The sequence below is a fragment of the Corythoichthys intestinalis genome, chromosome 13 (genome assembly GCF_030265065.1).
Source record: "Corythoichthys intestinalis isolate RoL2023-P3 chromosome 13, ASM3026506v1, whole genome shotgun sequence".
NCBI classification, from domain to species: domain Eukaryota; kingdom Metazoa; phylum Chordata; class Actinopteri; order Syngnathiformes; family Syngnathidae; genus Corythoichthys; species Corythoichthys intestinalis.
In genome coordinates this window covers 3,246,834-3,260,172 of record NC_080407.1, presented here as the reverse complement: position 1 = coordinate 3,260,172, position 13,339 = coordinate 3,246,834, and the positions used below count along the sequence as shown (strand labels likewise).

Below are 13,339 nucleotides of genomic sequence, written 5' to 3'. Positions count from 1 at the left end.
CATGTCATGGCACCCCTTCCTGGTGCCAAACTGGTCGCGCTTTCCGCACACCCGCATCTTTTTGCCCCACCACCCAGATTCCCTGCCAACATTCCAACTTGTTGGGATCCGCTTTTACCCCAACCAAAATCAATTTTTTTCGTTGTTAATCACTCTGTCCCCACCCCGCCCCCCTCTTCGCAGAAAAACCGCTGTTCACCCGCGACCCCACGCAGTTGAAAGGCAGCTTCCTGTCCACGGCGCTCCACAAGAGCAACATGGGCTTCGGCTTCACCATAATCGGCGGGGACGAACCCGACGAGTTCCTGCAGGTGAAGAGCATCATACCTGACGGGCCTGCTGCCGCTGACGCCAAGATGGCCACAGGTAAGACATGGACAACAGTATCTGGATGGGAGAGTACTCAGTGTTGGAAGGCCGTCCCAATATTTTTGACCCATTTCAAACAACATTTTGTGTACAAACGTAAAAACACCTATACTTTCGATCGAATATTTTTGCCCAATATGTAACAAAACTACACAAAGGTATTGGGACATGGCACTATTCTTCCTGCAGTTGGACTGTTCCAATATTTTTGCCCAATACAAACCAACAGTCCACGAACAAACGATTTGGGACATACCACTAATTTTTGTAGGTGGACTGTCCCAATATTTTTGCCCAATACAAACCAACAATCCACAAAAGTATTGGGACTGTCCCAATATTTTTGCTCAATGTGAAAGAACACTCCACGAACAAGTGTTGGGACACATCACCATACTTCCTGCAGTTAGAATGTCCCAATATTTTTGCCCAATATAAAACAACACTCCCCGAACAAAAGTATTGGGACACACCACTATAATTCTCATAGGTGGACTGTCCCAATATTTTTGCCAATACGAAGCAACGATCCACAAAGAAAAGTATTGGGACTGTCCCAATATTTTTGCTCAATATGAAAGAACACTCCAGGATCAAAAGTATTGGGACACATCACCATACTTCCTGCAGTTGGAATGTCCCAATATTTTTGCCCAATATGAAACAACACTCCCCGAACAAAAGTATTGGGACATGCCACTGTACGTCCTGCAGGTGGACTGTCCCAATATTTTTGCCCAATATGAAACAACACTCCCCGAACAAAAGTATTGGGACACACCACTATAATTCTCATAGGTGGACTGTCCCAATATTTTTGTCCAATAAGAAAGAACACGAACAAAAGTATTGGGACACATCACCATACTTCCTGCAATTTTTGCCCAATACGACCCAACAGTCCACAAACAAAAGTATTGGGACACACCACTATAATTGCCATAGGTGGACTGTCCCAATATTTTTGCCCAATATGAACGAACACTCCACGAACAAAACTAGTGGAACACACCACTATTATTCCTGTATGTGGACTGTCCCAATATTTTTGCCCAATATGAAACAGCACTCCCCGAACAAAAGTATTGGGACACACAACTATAATTCTCATAGGTGGACTGTCCCAATATTTTTGTCCAATAAGAAAGAACACGAACAAAAGTATTGGGACACATCACCATACTTCCTGCAATTTTTGCCCAATACGACCCAACAGTCCACAAACAAAAGTATTGGGACACACCACTATAATTGCCATAGGTGGACTGTCCCAATATTTTTGCCCAATATGAACGAACACTCCACGAACAAAACTAGTGGAACACACCACTATTATTCCTGTATGTGGACTGTCCCAATATTTTTGCCCAATATGAAACAGCACTCCCCGAACAAAAGTATTGGGACACACCACTATAATTCTCATAGGTGGACTGTCCCAATATTTTTGTCCAATATGAAAGAACACGAACAAAGGTATTGGGACACATCACCATACTTCCCGCAATTTTTGCCCAATACGACCCAACAGTCCACAAACAAAAGTATTGGGACACACCACTATAATTGCCATAGGTGGACTGTCCCAATATTTTTGCCCAATATGAACGAACACTCCACGAACAAAACTATTGGGACACACCACTATTATTCCCGTATGTGGACTGCCCCAATATTTTTGCCCAATATGAAACTACACACCCCGAACAAAAGTATTAGGGCACGCCACTGTACTTCCTGCAGTTGAACTGTCCCAATATTTTTGCCCAATATGAACAAACAGTCCACGAACAAAAGTATTGGGAGACACCACTATAATTTCTGTAGGTGGAATGTCCTAATATTTTTGCCCAATACAAACCAACAGTCCACAAACAAAAGTATTGGGACACATCACCATACTAAATGCAATTGGACTGTCCCAATATCTTTGCCCAATACGAAGCAACACTCCACGAACAAAAATATTGGGACACACCACTAGTATAATTCCTGTAGGTGGAATGTCCCAATATTTTTGCCCAATATTAAATAACACTCCCCGAACAAAAGTATTGGGACACACCACTATAATTTCTGTAGGTGGAATGTCCTAATATTTTTTCCCAATACAAACCAACAGTCCACGAACAAAAGTGTTGGGACACACCACTATAATTCCCATAGGTGGACAGTCCCAATATTTTTGCCCAAAATGAAACAACACTCCCGAACAAAAGAATTGGGACACATCACCATACTAAATGCAGTTGGACTGTCCCAATATCTTTGCCCAATACGAACCAACAATCCACAAACAAAAATATTGGGATACACCACTATAATTCCTGTAGGTGGAATGTCCTAATATTTTTGCCCAATACAAACAAACCAACAGTCCACCAAACAAAAGTATTGGGACACACCACTATAATTCCTGTAATGTCCTAATATTTTTGCCTAATACAAACCAACAGTCCACGAACAAAAGTATTGGAACACATCACCATACTTCCTGCAATTGGACTGTCCCAATATTTCATAATTCCGACATGAGTGTCACCTTGTTCCCAATTCTTCCATTAGTCATGACTTTATGCGCATCCTTACTCCTATTTTCCAGCACAACTATCTTTCCTGCAGCCATTCCCCAACTTTTTAAGCCTTCCTACAGAATTGGCGCATACTCACCCCCGCACGCACCCGAAAAAAGTCCAAACAAAGCCTCCCGCTAACCCCCCTCCTCAATTCAGCCTCCCAGACGCGGCGTCCTACTTCTTGTAGCCCACGCCAGCGCGCAACACAAAAGTGCCGCTGCGGAGGTGTGAAATTCCCGTTAACGTTATTTGGGCTGATTTGTTCGCCTCCCGCCTGACAGCGCCGCGATGACATGCGCGGAATTGCGGGCGAATGCAAATGCCAACGTGCGGTAGGGATTTTTTTTTTCCTTTTTCAAAAAACAAGCGTACTCTGACGGCCGATTGTCAGCGAGCGGCGACGGCTTCCCTCGCCGTCACCTTCGCCGACGTCCCTGGCCGGCATAAAACACATTTTTAACGGCTGTTTTTATGACGCACTCTCTTTCGGAGTTGGCTGTGCGCTGAAGGTCACTGAGCAAGCACATGCTTTGTGTTTTAATCAATGCGGGAGGAGATGAGGACTACACCAGCGGACGTCATTTCTCTGTATTAACCGACAGAAATTGAGGGATTGACGATGATAGGTTTCCAATTGTGTGGCTCATAAAACATAAATGAATTTATCACTTGTAGACGTCGATGGCAGCCAATGAGTTTAAAATTGGAATGCTTTGGTGGTAAAATTACGATGGGAATGGGGTCACATCATGTTATTTGCAGGGCATTTTCGTGTGACTTCAAGTTGATTTTGGAGCAATAAAAGGTAATTTCCCCCAAAAAAATCATGTTCCCGCTTGACCCGTCCAGGTGACGTCATCGTGTACATCAATGACGTCTGCGTCCTGGGCACCACCCACGCCGACGTGGTCAAACTCTTCCAGTCGGTGCCCATCGGGCAGAGCGTGACGCTGGTGCTCTGTCGCGGTTACCCGCTACCCTACGAGCCCGAAGAAAACAACGGCAACAGCGCAGCCGCCATCATCTCGCCGCTGGGCATCATGGAGCAGCGCCCTCTGGTGGTGAACGGTCGCCCCGGTTACAACAACTATCTGGACTACATCGCCCGCACCGCCCGCTTCGTCCCGGACGCTCAGCAGTTGCACGACACCCACTTGGACACCCAAGATAGCGTGTCCGTGGCGTCGCAAGGCGAGCTGCTGACGCTCACCCTGGTGAAGGGCGGCGACGGCTTCGGGTTCACCATCGCGGACAGCGCCGCCGGACAGCGCGTCAAGCAGATTCTGGAACCCGCAGGGTGCCCGGGTGTCAGCGAGGGTGACCTGATCGTGGAGATCAACAAGCAGGCAGTGCTGGGCTTGACCCACGCCCAAGTGGTGGACCTTCTCAAGGATTGTGCAGTGGGCTCCGAAACGTGTCTGGTGGTGCAGAGACCCGTGCCAGGTAAAGGTTTTAAACTGGTAATGAATCAAACATAGAGCTATAGCGTCGCCATTTTTAGCTAAAATGTCCAATAAGTTTAAAAGGACAGAACGCAGAAAAAAACATTTCTGACTGAGAATCATAGTCTGGAATCCTTTGACCTAATTAGCTGCCATTGACGGCGATACACGTCCAATACATTTGACTGGAATATGGGGCGAAAAATGACAAAACGTGGATCTTGCGTCACCGTTTTGGCTGAAGATACACACAAAAAAGTACTTTTCTGATTATGAAGATCACTGCCAGACCCTCCCAGTTAAAATGAATTGGACGTCTATTGTCGTCAATGGCAGCCAATGGGTTAATAATACACATTTACCGTGGGGCCTATAGGTATTTAGTCAACCACCAATTGTCTAAGTTGTCCTATTTGAAAAGATTAGAGAGGCCTATAATTGTCAACATGGGTAAACCTCAACCATGAGAGACAGAATGTGGGGGAAAAAACAGAAAACCACATTGTTTGATGTTTAAAGAATTTATTTCCAAATTAGAGATGAAAATAAGTATTTGGTCACCTACAAACAAGCAAAATTTCTGGCTTCTTCTAACAAGGTCTAACAAGGCTCCACTCGTTACCTGTATTAATGGCACCTGTTTTAACTTATTATCGGTATAAAAGACACCTGTCCACAACTTCAGTCAGTCACACTCCAAACTCCACGATGGCCAAGACCAAAGAGCTGTCGAAGGACACCAGAGACAAAATTGTAGACCTGCACCAGGCTGGGAAGACTGAATCTGCAATAGGTAAAACGCTTGGTGTGAAGAAATCAACTGTGTGACCAATTATTAGAAAATGGAAGACATACAAGACCACTGATAATCTCCCTCGATCTGGGGCTCCATGCAAGATCTCATCCGTGGCTGAAAAGTGATAGCAAGAACTGTGAGCAAAAATCCCAGAACCACACAGGGGGACCTATTGAATGACCTACAGAGAGCTGGGACCACAGTAACAAAGGCTACTATCAGTAACACAATGCGCCGCTAGGGACTCAAATCCTGCACTGCCAGACGTGTCCCCCTGCTGAAGCCAGTACACATCCAAGCCCGTCTGCTGTTCGATAGAGAGCATTTGGATGATCCAGAAGAGGACTGAGAGAATGTGTTATGGTCAGATGAAACCCAAATAGAACTTTTTGGTAGAAACCCAGGTCACAGAGAAAGAATACTGAATTACTGAATCCGAAGAAACCCATACCCACTGTGAAGCATGGGGGTGGAAACATCATGCTTTGGGGCTGTTTTTCTGCAAAGGGACCAGGACGACTGATCTGTGTAAAGGAAAGAATGAATGGGGCCATGTATCGAGAGATTTTGAGTGAAAATCTCCTTCCATCAGCAAGGGCATTGAAGATGAGACGTGGCTGGGTCTTTCAGCATGACAAACACACAGCCAGGGCAACAAAGGAGTGGCTCCGTAAGAAGCAATTCATGGAGTGGCCGAGCCAGTCTCCAGATCTCAACCCCATAGAAAATCTGTGGAGGGAGTTGAAAGTCCGTGTTGCGCAACGACAGCCCCAAAACATTACTGCTCAAGAGGAGATCTGCATGGAGGAATGGTCCAAAATACCAGTAACAGTGTGTGAAAAGCTTGTGAAGAGTTACAGAAAACGTTTGGCCTCCGTTATTGCCAACAAAAGGTACATAACAAAGTATTGAGATAAATTCTTTAAAAATCAAACAATGTGATTTTCTGGGTTTTTTTATTCCACATTCTGTCTCTCATGGTTGAGGTTTACCCATGTTACCAATTACAGGCCTCTCTAATATTTTCAAGTGGGAGAACTTGCACAATTAGTGGTTGACTAAATACTTATTTGCCCCACTGTATATATTTGGAAAAAAAATGCCCTCTACTGGTGAAATATTGCAGTGCAAAGTGCTAATTATCCCTCCAATGCAACAAATCAGATTAACTGCTTTCCTATTGAGACAGAACTTTGGCGCCATCTTGTGGTGGCTCAAAAAAACCCCTCAAAATCCGCACCTCCCTCGGCGTCATCTCTGGCCGTCTGCTCGGTGTCACGCCGACTCTCATCTCGTCACATTCGCGCCCGCAGGCTCGGCGCCAACCCGGCGTGGGTCTGCCGCGCTGCCCATCCTAAACTGTTATGTCACGCTTAAACGATGACATCATGTGACACCGCCGCCGCGCTTCATTAGGCGCACCTGCACAATACGTCAGGACCAATCATCATTACAGGATGAAAGAAACGAGCCGTCGTGAAGTCCGAGACCATCTTTGAAAGTAGGCGTAGGTGCTCGCAGGTGCTGACCGACAAGTGGCAATAAATGAGGATCCGCCTGCTTATGATGCGACGTTTATAGACACCGAGGCTGTTTGCGTTGTAAACGCTGTCAATGAAGAGTCCGAACAACAGGTGATGTTCTTATAAAATGCCGAAAATTCCTTTTTCGCTCGTAAAGCATCTCATATTTCCCCCCGCGGTCCAATTTGGCCTCGCGAGTGGAGCAAGGTTACAAGTTTATTCAAGCTACTCTATTAGGATTGTAAAACTAATGGCTTTACAATAACGGGTATAGAAAGTTCCATTTGAAATAACGTCAGAGGGATAGATGGTCATCAAACCCAGATTTTGTTCAATGACTTTGAGATTTTTGGGTTTATTTATTCACTTTGCACTGCAACATGTCCCTCATTTTAGCGGTGAGTTGTAATGTTGTTGCATGAAATGGATTTTCCTCGCACCCAGGCTAGCAGTAAACAAGTGACGGGTGTATTAGCCGCCGTAAGCACTTCCTGACTTTTACGGATGGCGCTCCTGCGACTGGTGTGCATTGGCTGATTGACTTTAACGCCCGCGTTTCACTGCGTTCTCGCGGCGACCAAGTTGTCGCACCGTTGGCGTTTCTGGGTTATACTGTCCTACCGTGTTGGTCCTCATTATAGTAGAGAAGACAGAGTAACAAAAAGAAACTGTAACCCGATCGACTCAAAGCCTCGAAAAGTAAGGGTTACATTACGTCAGAAACTCGTTCGGTACGCGTCCGTTCCAAACCGAGCACCACGTACCGAAACGGTTGAATACAAATACATGTACCGTTACACCCTTAATATTTATTGTTATTATTATTATTAGAAAATTATGGAGGGCCAGGAGTGCCAGAATGAAATATTGAATGAATAATTAAATGGCCATGTTATGTATATTTTATATATATAACACATATACAGTATAATACATATATATATTATGTATATAAATACGTGTGTGTGTATATATATATATATATATAAGGGCTGTCAAACAATTGAAATTTTTAATCAAGTTAATTACAGCTTAAAAATTGTAATTGCAATTCAAACCATCTATAAAACATGCCATATTTTTCTGTAAATTGTTGGAATGGAAAGACAAGAAGACACAAGACGGATATATACATTCAACATACGGTACATAAGTACTGTATTTGTTATAAAAATAAATCAACAAGATGGCATTAACATTCTCTTAAAGCGATCCATGGATAGAAAGACTTGTAGTTCTTAAAAGATAAAAGTTAGTACAAGTTATATAAATTTTATATTAAAACCCCTCTAAATGTTTTCGTTTTATTAAAATTTGTAAAATTTTCAATCAAAAAATAAACTAGTAGCTCACCATTGTTGATGTCAATAATTACACCATGCTCACTCATGGTACTTACCCATAGAATCAGTTGGACCCAAACGCCAGCAGAGGGTGCCAAACACCAAAAAACAAGTAATAAGCGGACATTGCAATGTACTGTCATTTTAGGCTGTTTGACCGGGGCATGTGCGTTAATTGCGTCAAATATTTTAACGTGATTAATTTTAAAAATTAATTACCGCCAGTTAACGCGGTAATTTTGACAGCCCTTATATATATATGTATATATATATAATTAAATTTAATAAATACTACTAATAAATAAGTACTATATACTAACTACATAATGTAACTATTACTATAGTACTAGTATACTGGCATACAAGTATAATATATATAGTTAGTACTACTAATTATATACATTTTTTTTTAGACATTGACACCTTTTTAAAACGATATCTCGATTCTTGGCAGGAGCATATTGATAACCTTTTGGGATACAAAGTATCACGATATATCACCATTTCGATATTTTCTCACACCCCTAGTGTTGTTTCATGAAAGTGATTTTCCTCGCACCCAGGCTAGCAGTAAACAAGTGACGGGTATATTAGCCGCCATAAGCACTTCCTGACTTTTACGGATGGCGCTCCTGATGTTAACCCTGAGCAGGGCCTTCCATGGTGCCTCCTTTTCACAATATTTACCCCTGATTTATGTTTTACGGAGCACTCTCCTGTATTTTCTGTCCAGAACCGGGACCCCCGAGGACGATTCTTCCCACTGATTCGGGTAGGTGAGTCAAAACCCAGCGCTCCTTTGACGGGTGACTCATCTCGCCATTTGTCATCCGGTAGGGTCGGACTACCAGGACATGGAGGTGAACCTGCGCAGGCAAAAGTCCGGCTTCGGGTTCAGAGTTCTGGGCGGGGACGATGCGGGCCAGTCTGTGAGTCCGGAGACACGCCAGAAGGCTCGTATGGCGTCAACTGCATGTTTTATTTTCAAATGAATCAAAAATATCAACTCGTTCAATGCAATTAAGAATAGGAAAGACTAGTGTGTGACCGAGGCCAGTGATAGTGTGGATGAACAAAAAACATGCATGCGACGTGACTCGTGAGTTAGGATAAGTGATTTCAATTACCGTATTGGCCCGAATATAAGACGGCCGTGATTATAAGACGACCCCCTCTTTTTCTAGACTCAAGTTTGAAAAAAAGACTTTTTGAACACCAAATTTTTATACAGGAAATAGTTACAGTACATCTGAAACAAATGATTATAACAATATATTTGAGAGAAAAAGCATGTTGTTTTGCATCATTCAAATCTTAACAGCTGAACATTTAAATATGTAAATTAAAGTGCGATCACATTCGTAAATGAATGGCTTCTGGTTTTTGAAATGTAAATAAACCAATCTATTGTGATCAAACAACAAAATTGCAATAACTGCATTAACCATCAAAGTTAAGTCTAACTGTAACTGTAGTCTTGAAACAAAACTGAATAAGGAAAAACATTGCAATTAAATAATGCAAACTGGTTAAACTTGAGAGTCGCTGTCATGACAGAACATCGCTCCAATGATATCTGGCGCCATCTAGCGTCGTGAATGGGTATAATGTCTAGACCTCCACTTTTTCAGTCTTATTTCAATGCAAAAAACACAGTCTTATATTCGGGCCAATATGGTACATTGCGTTCCCTTGGGCAGATCCTGATCGGCGCCATCATCGAGAAAAGTCCAGCAGACCTAGACGGTCGGCTGCGGCCCGGCGACGAACTCCTCCTGGTGGACGGCATCCCCGTGGTGGGCAAGACGCATCGATACGTCATCGACTTGATGCACGCGGCGGCGCGCAACGGACAAGTCAATATGGTCGTCAGGAGGCGGAAGCAAGGCGCGGGTTTGACTGTCGACTCGGATCTCTGCTTACGAGTTGGTTTTAAATCCATCTCTCTGCCTGTTACTGTAGCAGATTCCTGCCAGGAGAACGGCCGCCACTCGGGTTCGGTGTCCACGCAGCACAGTTCGCCGCGAAGCGACTTGACGTACGCTAACAGCGCCGGCACGGCTAGCGACGGCGCCTCGCCCGGAGGCGACGTCCTCATCCACCGAAAAGAGAGCGAAGGCTTCGGATTCGTCATCATCAGTTCGCTCAACCGTCCCGAAGCGCCAGCCGGCAACCGTAAGCTCAAAGTATCGAGACGCCGCCCCGGCTCGAGAAATGTCATTCGCCGACTCGTCCCGTTCGACAGCGGTGCCGCACAAGATCGGGCGCATCATCGAAGGCAGCCCGGCCGACCGCTGCGCCAAAATGAAGGTCGGCGATCGCATCCTCGCCGTCAACGGGCAGTCCATCGTCGACATGCCGCACGCCGACATCGTCAAGCTCATCAAGGACGCCGGACTTAGCGTCACGCTGAGGATCGTCCCGCAGGAAGGTCAGAAAGGGACGAGTTTTCTCACCGTTTCGAATAAATCCTATCACGTATAAATTAGGACTGTCAAATGATTAAAAATTTTAATCGAGTTAATTACAGCTTAAAAATTAATGAATCGTAATTAATCGCAATTCAAACCAGCTATAAAATATGCCATATTTTTCTGTAAATTATTGTTGGAATGGAAAGATAAGACACAAGACGGACATATACATTCAACATACGGTACATAAGTACTGTATTTGTTTATTATAACAATAAATCAACAAGATGGCATTAACATTATTAACATTCTCTTAAAGCGATCCATGGATCGAAAAACTTGTAGTTCTTAAAAGATATATGTTAGTACAAGTTATAGAAATTTTATATTAAAACCCCTCTTAATGTTTTCATTTCAATAAAATTTGTAAACTTTTAAAATCAGTCGCACCCATGCGCCAGCAGAGGGCGATAAAACACAACAAGTACACATTTCACTTTGCTGTCATTTTAATCTGTTTGAGCGGGGCATTTGTGCGTTAATTGCGTCAAATATTTTAACGTGATTAATTTTAAAAATTAATTACCGCCTGTTAACGCAACAATTTTGACAGCCCTAATATATAATTAATTATTAAAGGGTTTTAGGGCATTAACATCTCTTAAACATTCTCTTAAAGCGATCCATGGATCGAAAAACTTGTAGTTCTTAAAAGATAAATGTTAGTACAAGTTATAGAGATTTTATATTAAAACCCCTCTTAATACTTTCGTTTTTTTAAAATTTGTAAAATTTTCAATCAAAAAATGAACTAGTAGCTTGCCATTGTTGATGTCAATAATTACACCTTGCTCACTCGACAAACCCATAAAATCATTTGGACCCAAGCGCCAGCAGAGGGCGCCAAACAACAAAAAGCAAGTAACAAGCGGACATTACAATGCTGTCATTTTAATCTGTTTGAGCGGCGCATGTGCGTTAATTGCGTCAAATATTTGAACGTGATTAATTTTTAAAATTCATTACTGCCCGTTAACGCGATAATTTTGACAGCCCTGGTATAAATGTATGTTTTATTTGCATCTTGTTCCCAGCGGAGGTGAGCAACCCGCCGTCAGCGCCCACCTCGGAGAAGCAGAGCCCCCTAGCGCAGCAGAGCCCCAAGACGCACTCGCCCCCTGTTGTCGGCTCACAGCCCAGCCAGGGAGCGCCTGAGTCCGACCAAGCCGACACCAAAGCCCAGCAGAGCCCCGTCAGCAGCCAGTTGTCCGCTCCCTCTATGCAGACGTACCCCCACGAGGGCAGGTAAATCAGAAAAGATTATTATCATTAGCGTTGCACTAATACGAGACTATTATCGGTACCGATACGGCACTAAACTGACGTTGCTGATATCTGGGAATACTAAGAAATACCATTCCGATGCCCTCCGAACCAATCCATTTGAAGCGGGAGGGTAGCCGTGCTCATTCGCTGCAAACTCTTCCAGTTCAAATGGATTGGACGTTTACTCGCGACCAGTGTTGGTAATAACGCAGTTATAAATAAAGCCGTTACATAATGGCGTTATTTTTCAGTAACGGGGAAATCTAACTAATTATTTTTTCCGCCGTTACCGTTACTGACGGTCAAAAGCAGTGCGTTACTTACTTTGAATAAATTGAAGAAACTACCAGCCGTAGCGAGTCATCCAAGACTTGGGGTGTGTTCAGGTTCATGGCAATGAAAATAGTAAACACACATAGCCTACCTTTGCAAGAAGGATGGAGTTGCCGTTTGATACGGTCATAATGTGCAGGTCCTGCACCCGTCCGCAGCAAAACTGTACGAAGCTTTGTAGCGATTTGTAAGTTCGGAATCGCTGATGAGTTTAGTAACATACACCAAACAATAAATACAGCAGAATGTCCATTTCGCGTAATTGTGGAAGCCCGTCGACATCTTTACCCCGTTTGTCTTCGGCTTGCTCGTAAGGGTCAACATTGTTCACGTCCTTAAGTTTGATCACATATCTGCGCCTTAGTAACGAATTTGTCTCTTTATCGAACTGGCAAGTTAATGTCCCGCGAGCCAGACCTGCTTCCAATATGGCTGCATTGTTGTCAAATCTCAGGTGATCCCCCATTCTGTGACGTAAACGCTGGAGCCTAATAGCGCACGTACTTCAGAGCCGGTGTCTTCACACACAAACCGGAACAGCGCATGCGGCAAAACAGATGCAGAGGGATATGATGGCAGAGCATTCAGAGGAAAATTTGTCCTTTACGAGGTGGAGATATAAACACTATTTCAAGATGGTCGAAATTAAAGGAACGTGCATGTAAAGTGTAATTTATGTCCCGGGGCAAAGCTTTTGTCGACACAGCTCAATCTTGGTCTCATCTGACCAAAGCACCAGGTCCTTGTTGAAGCCTGGGACCGTGTGTATTTTTGTGTGAAACCAAGATTGAGCTTTTTGGCAACAAACACTCTTAAGTGGGTCTGGCGTGCCACGAAAGATGCACATGCTGAAAAGCACCCCATACCCACTGTGAAGTATGGGGGTCAGTCAGTGATGCTGTGGGGCTGTTTCGCTTCCAAAGGCCCTGGGAACCTTGTTAGGGTGCATGGCATCATGAATGCTTTGAAATACCAGGATATTTTAAATCAAAATCTGTTGCCCTCTGCCCGAAAGCTGAAGATGGGTCGTCATTGGGTCTTTCAGCAAGACAGTGACCCTAAACATATGGCCAAATCTACACAGAAATGGTCCACCAGACACAAAATCAAGCTCCTCCCATGGCCATCTCAGTCTCCAGACCTTGTTTTGTTGGCAAAAGGGGGTTGTACAAAGTATTAACACCAGGGGTGCTAATAATTGTGACACACATTATTTG

The 13,339-nt window shown here is 43.9% G+C and overlaps 1 protein-coding gene across 3 annotated transcripts in view; it reads left to right on the top strand.

Annotated features, from left to right (window-relative positions):
* Positions 1 to 13,339, top strand: part of magi2a (membrane associated guanylate kinase, WW and PDZ domain containing 2a) — a 139,033-nt gene that overhangs the window by 118,043 nt on the left and 7,651 nt on the right. For 2 of the 3 annotated variants that reach the window (XM_057854160.1, XM_057854161.1), the window contains exons 9-15: positions 184 to 366; positions 3,795 to 4,388; positions 8,783 to 8,821; positions 8,887 to 9,002; positions 9,750 to 10,224; positions 10,295 to 10,480; positions 11,558 to 11,768. In XM_057854160.1, coding sequence (XP_057710143.1) covers positions 184 to 366; positions 3,795 to 4,388; positions 8,783 to 8,821; positions 8,887 to 9,002; positions 9,750 to 10,224; positions 10,295 to 10,480; positions 11,558 to 11,768 — 1,804 coding nt within the window. The remainder of the gene's footprint in view (positions 1 to 183; positions 367 to 3,794; positions 4,389 to 8,782; positions 8,822 to 8,886; positions 9,003 to 9,749; positions 10,225 to 10,294; positions 10,481 to 11,557; positions 11,769 to 13,339) is intronic. The other variant, XM_057854162.1, reaches the window with a different exon arrangement.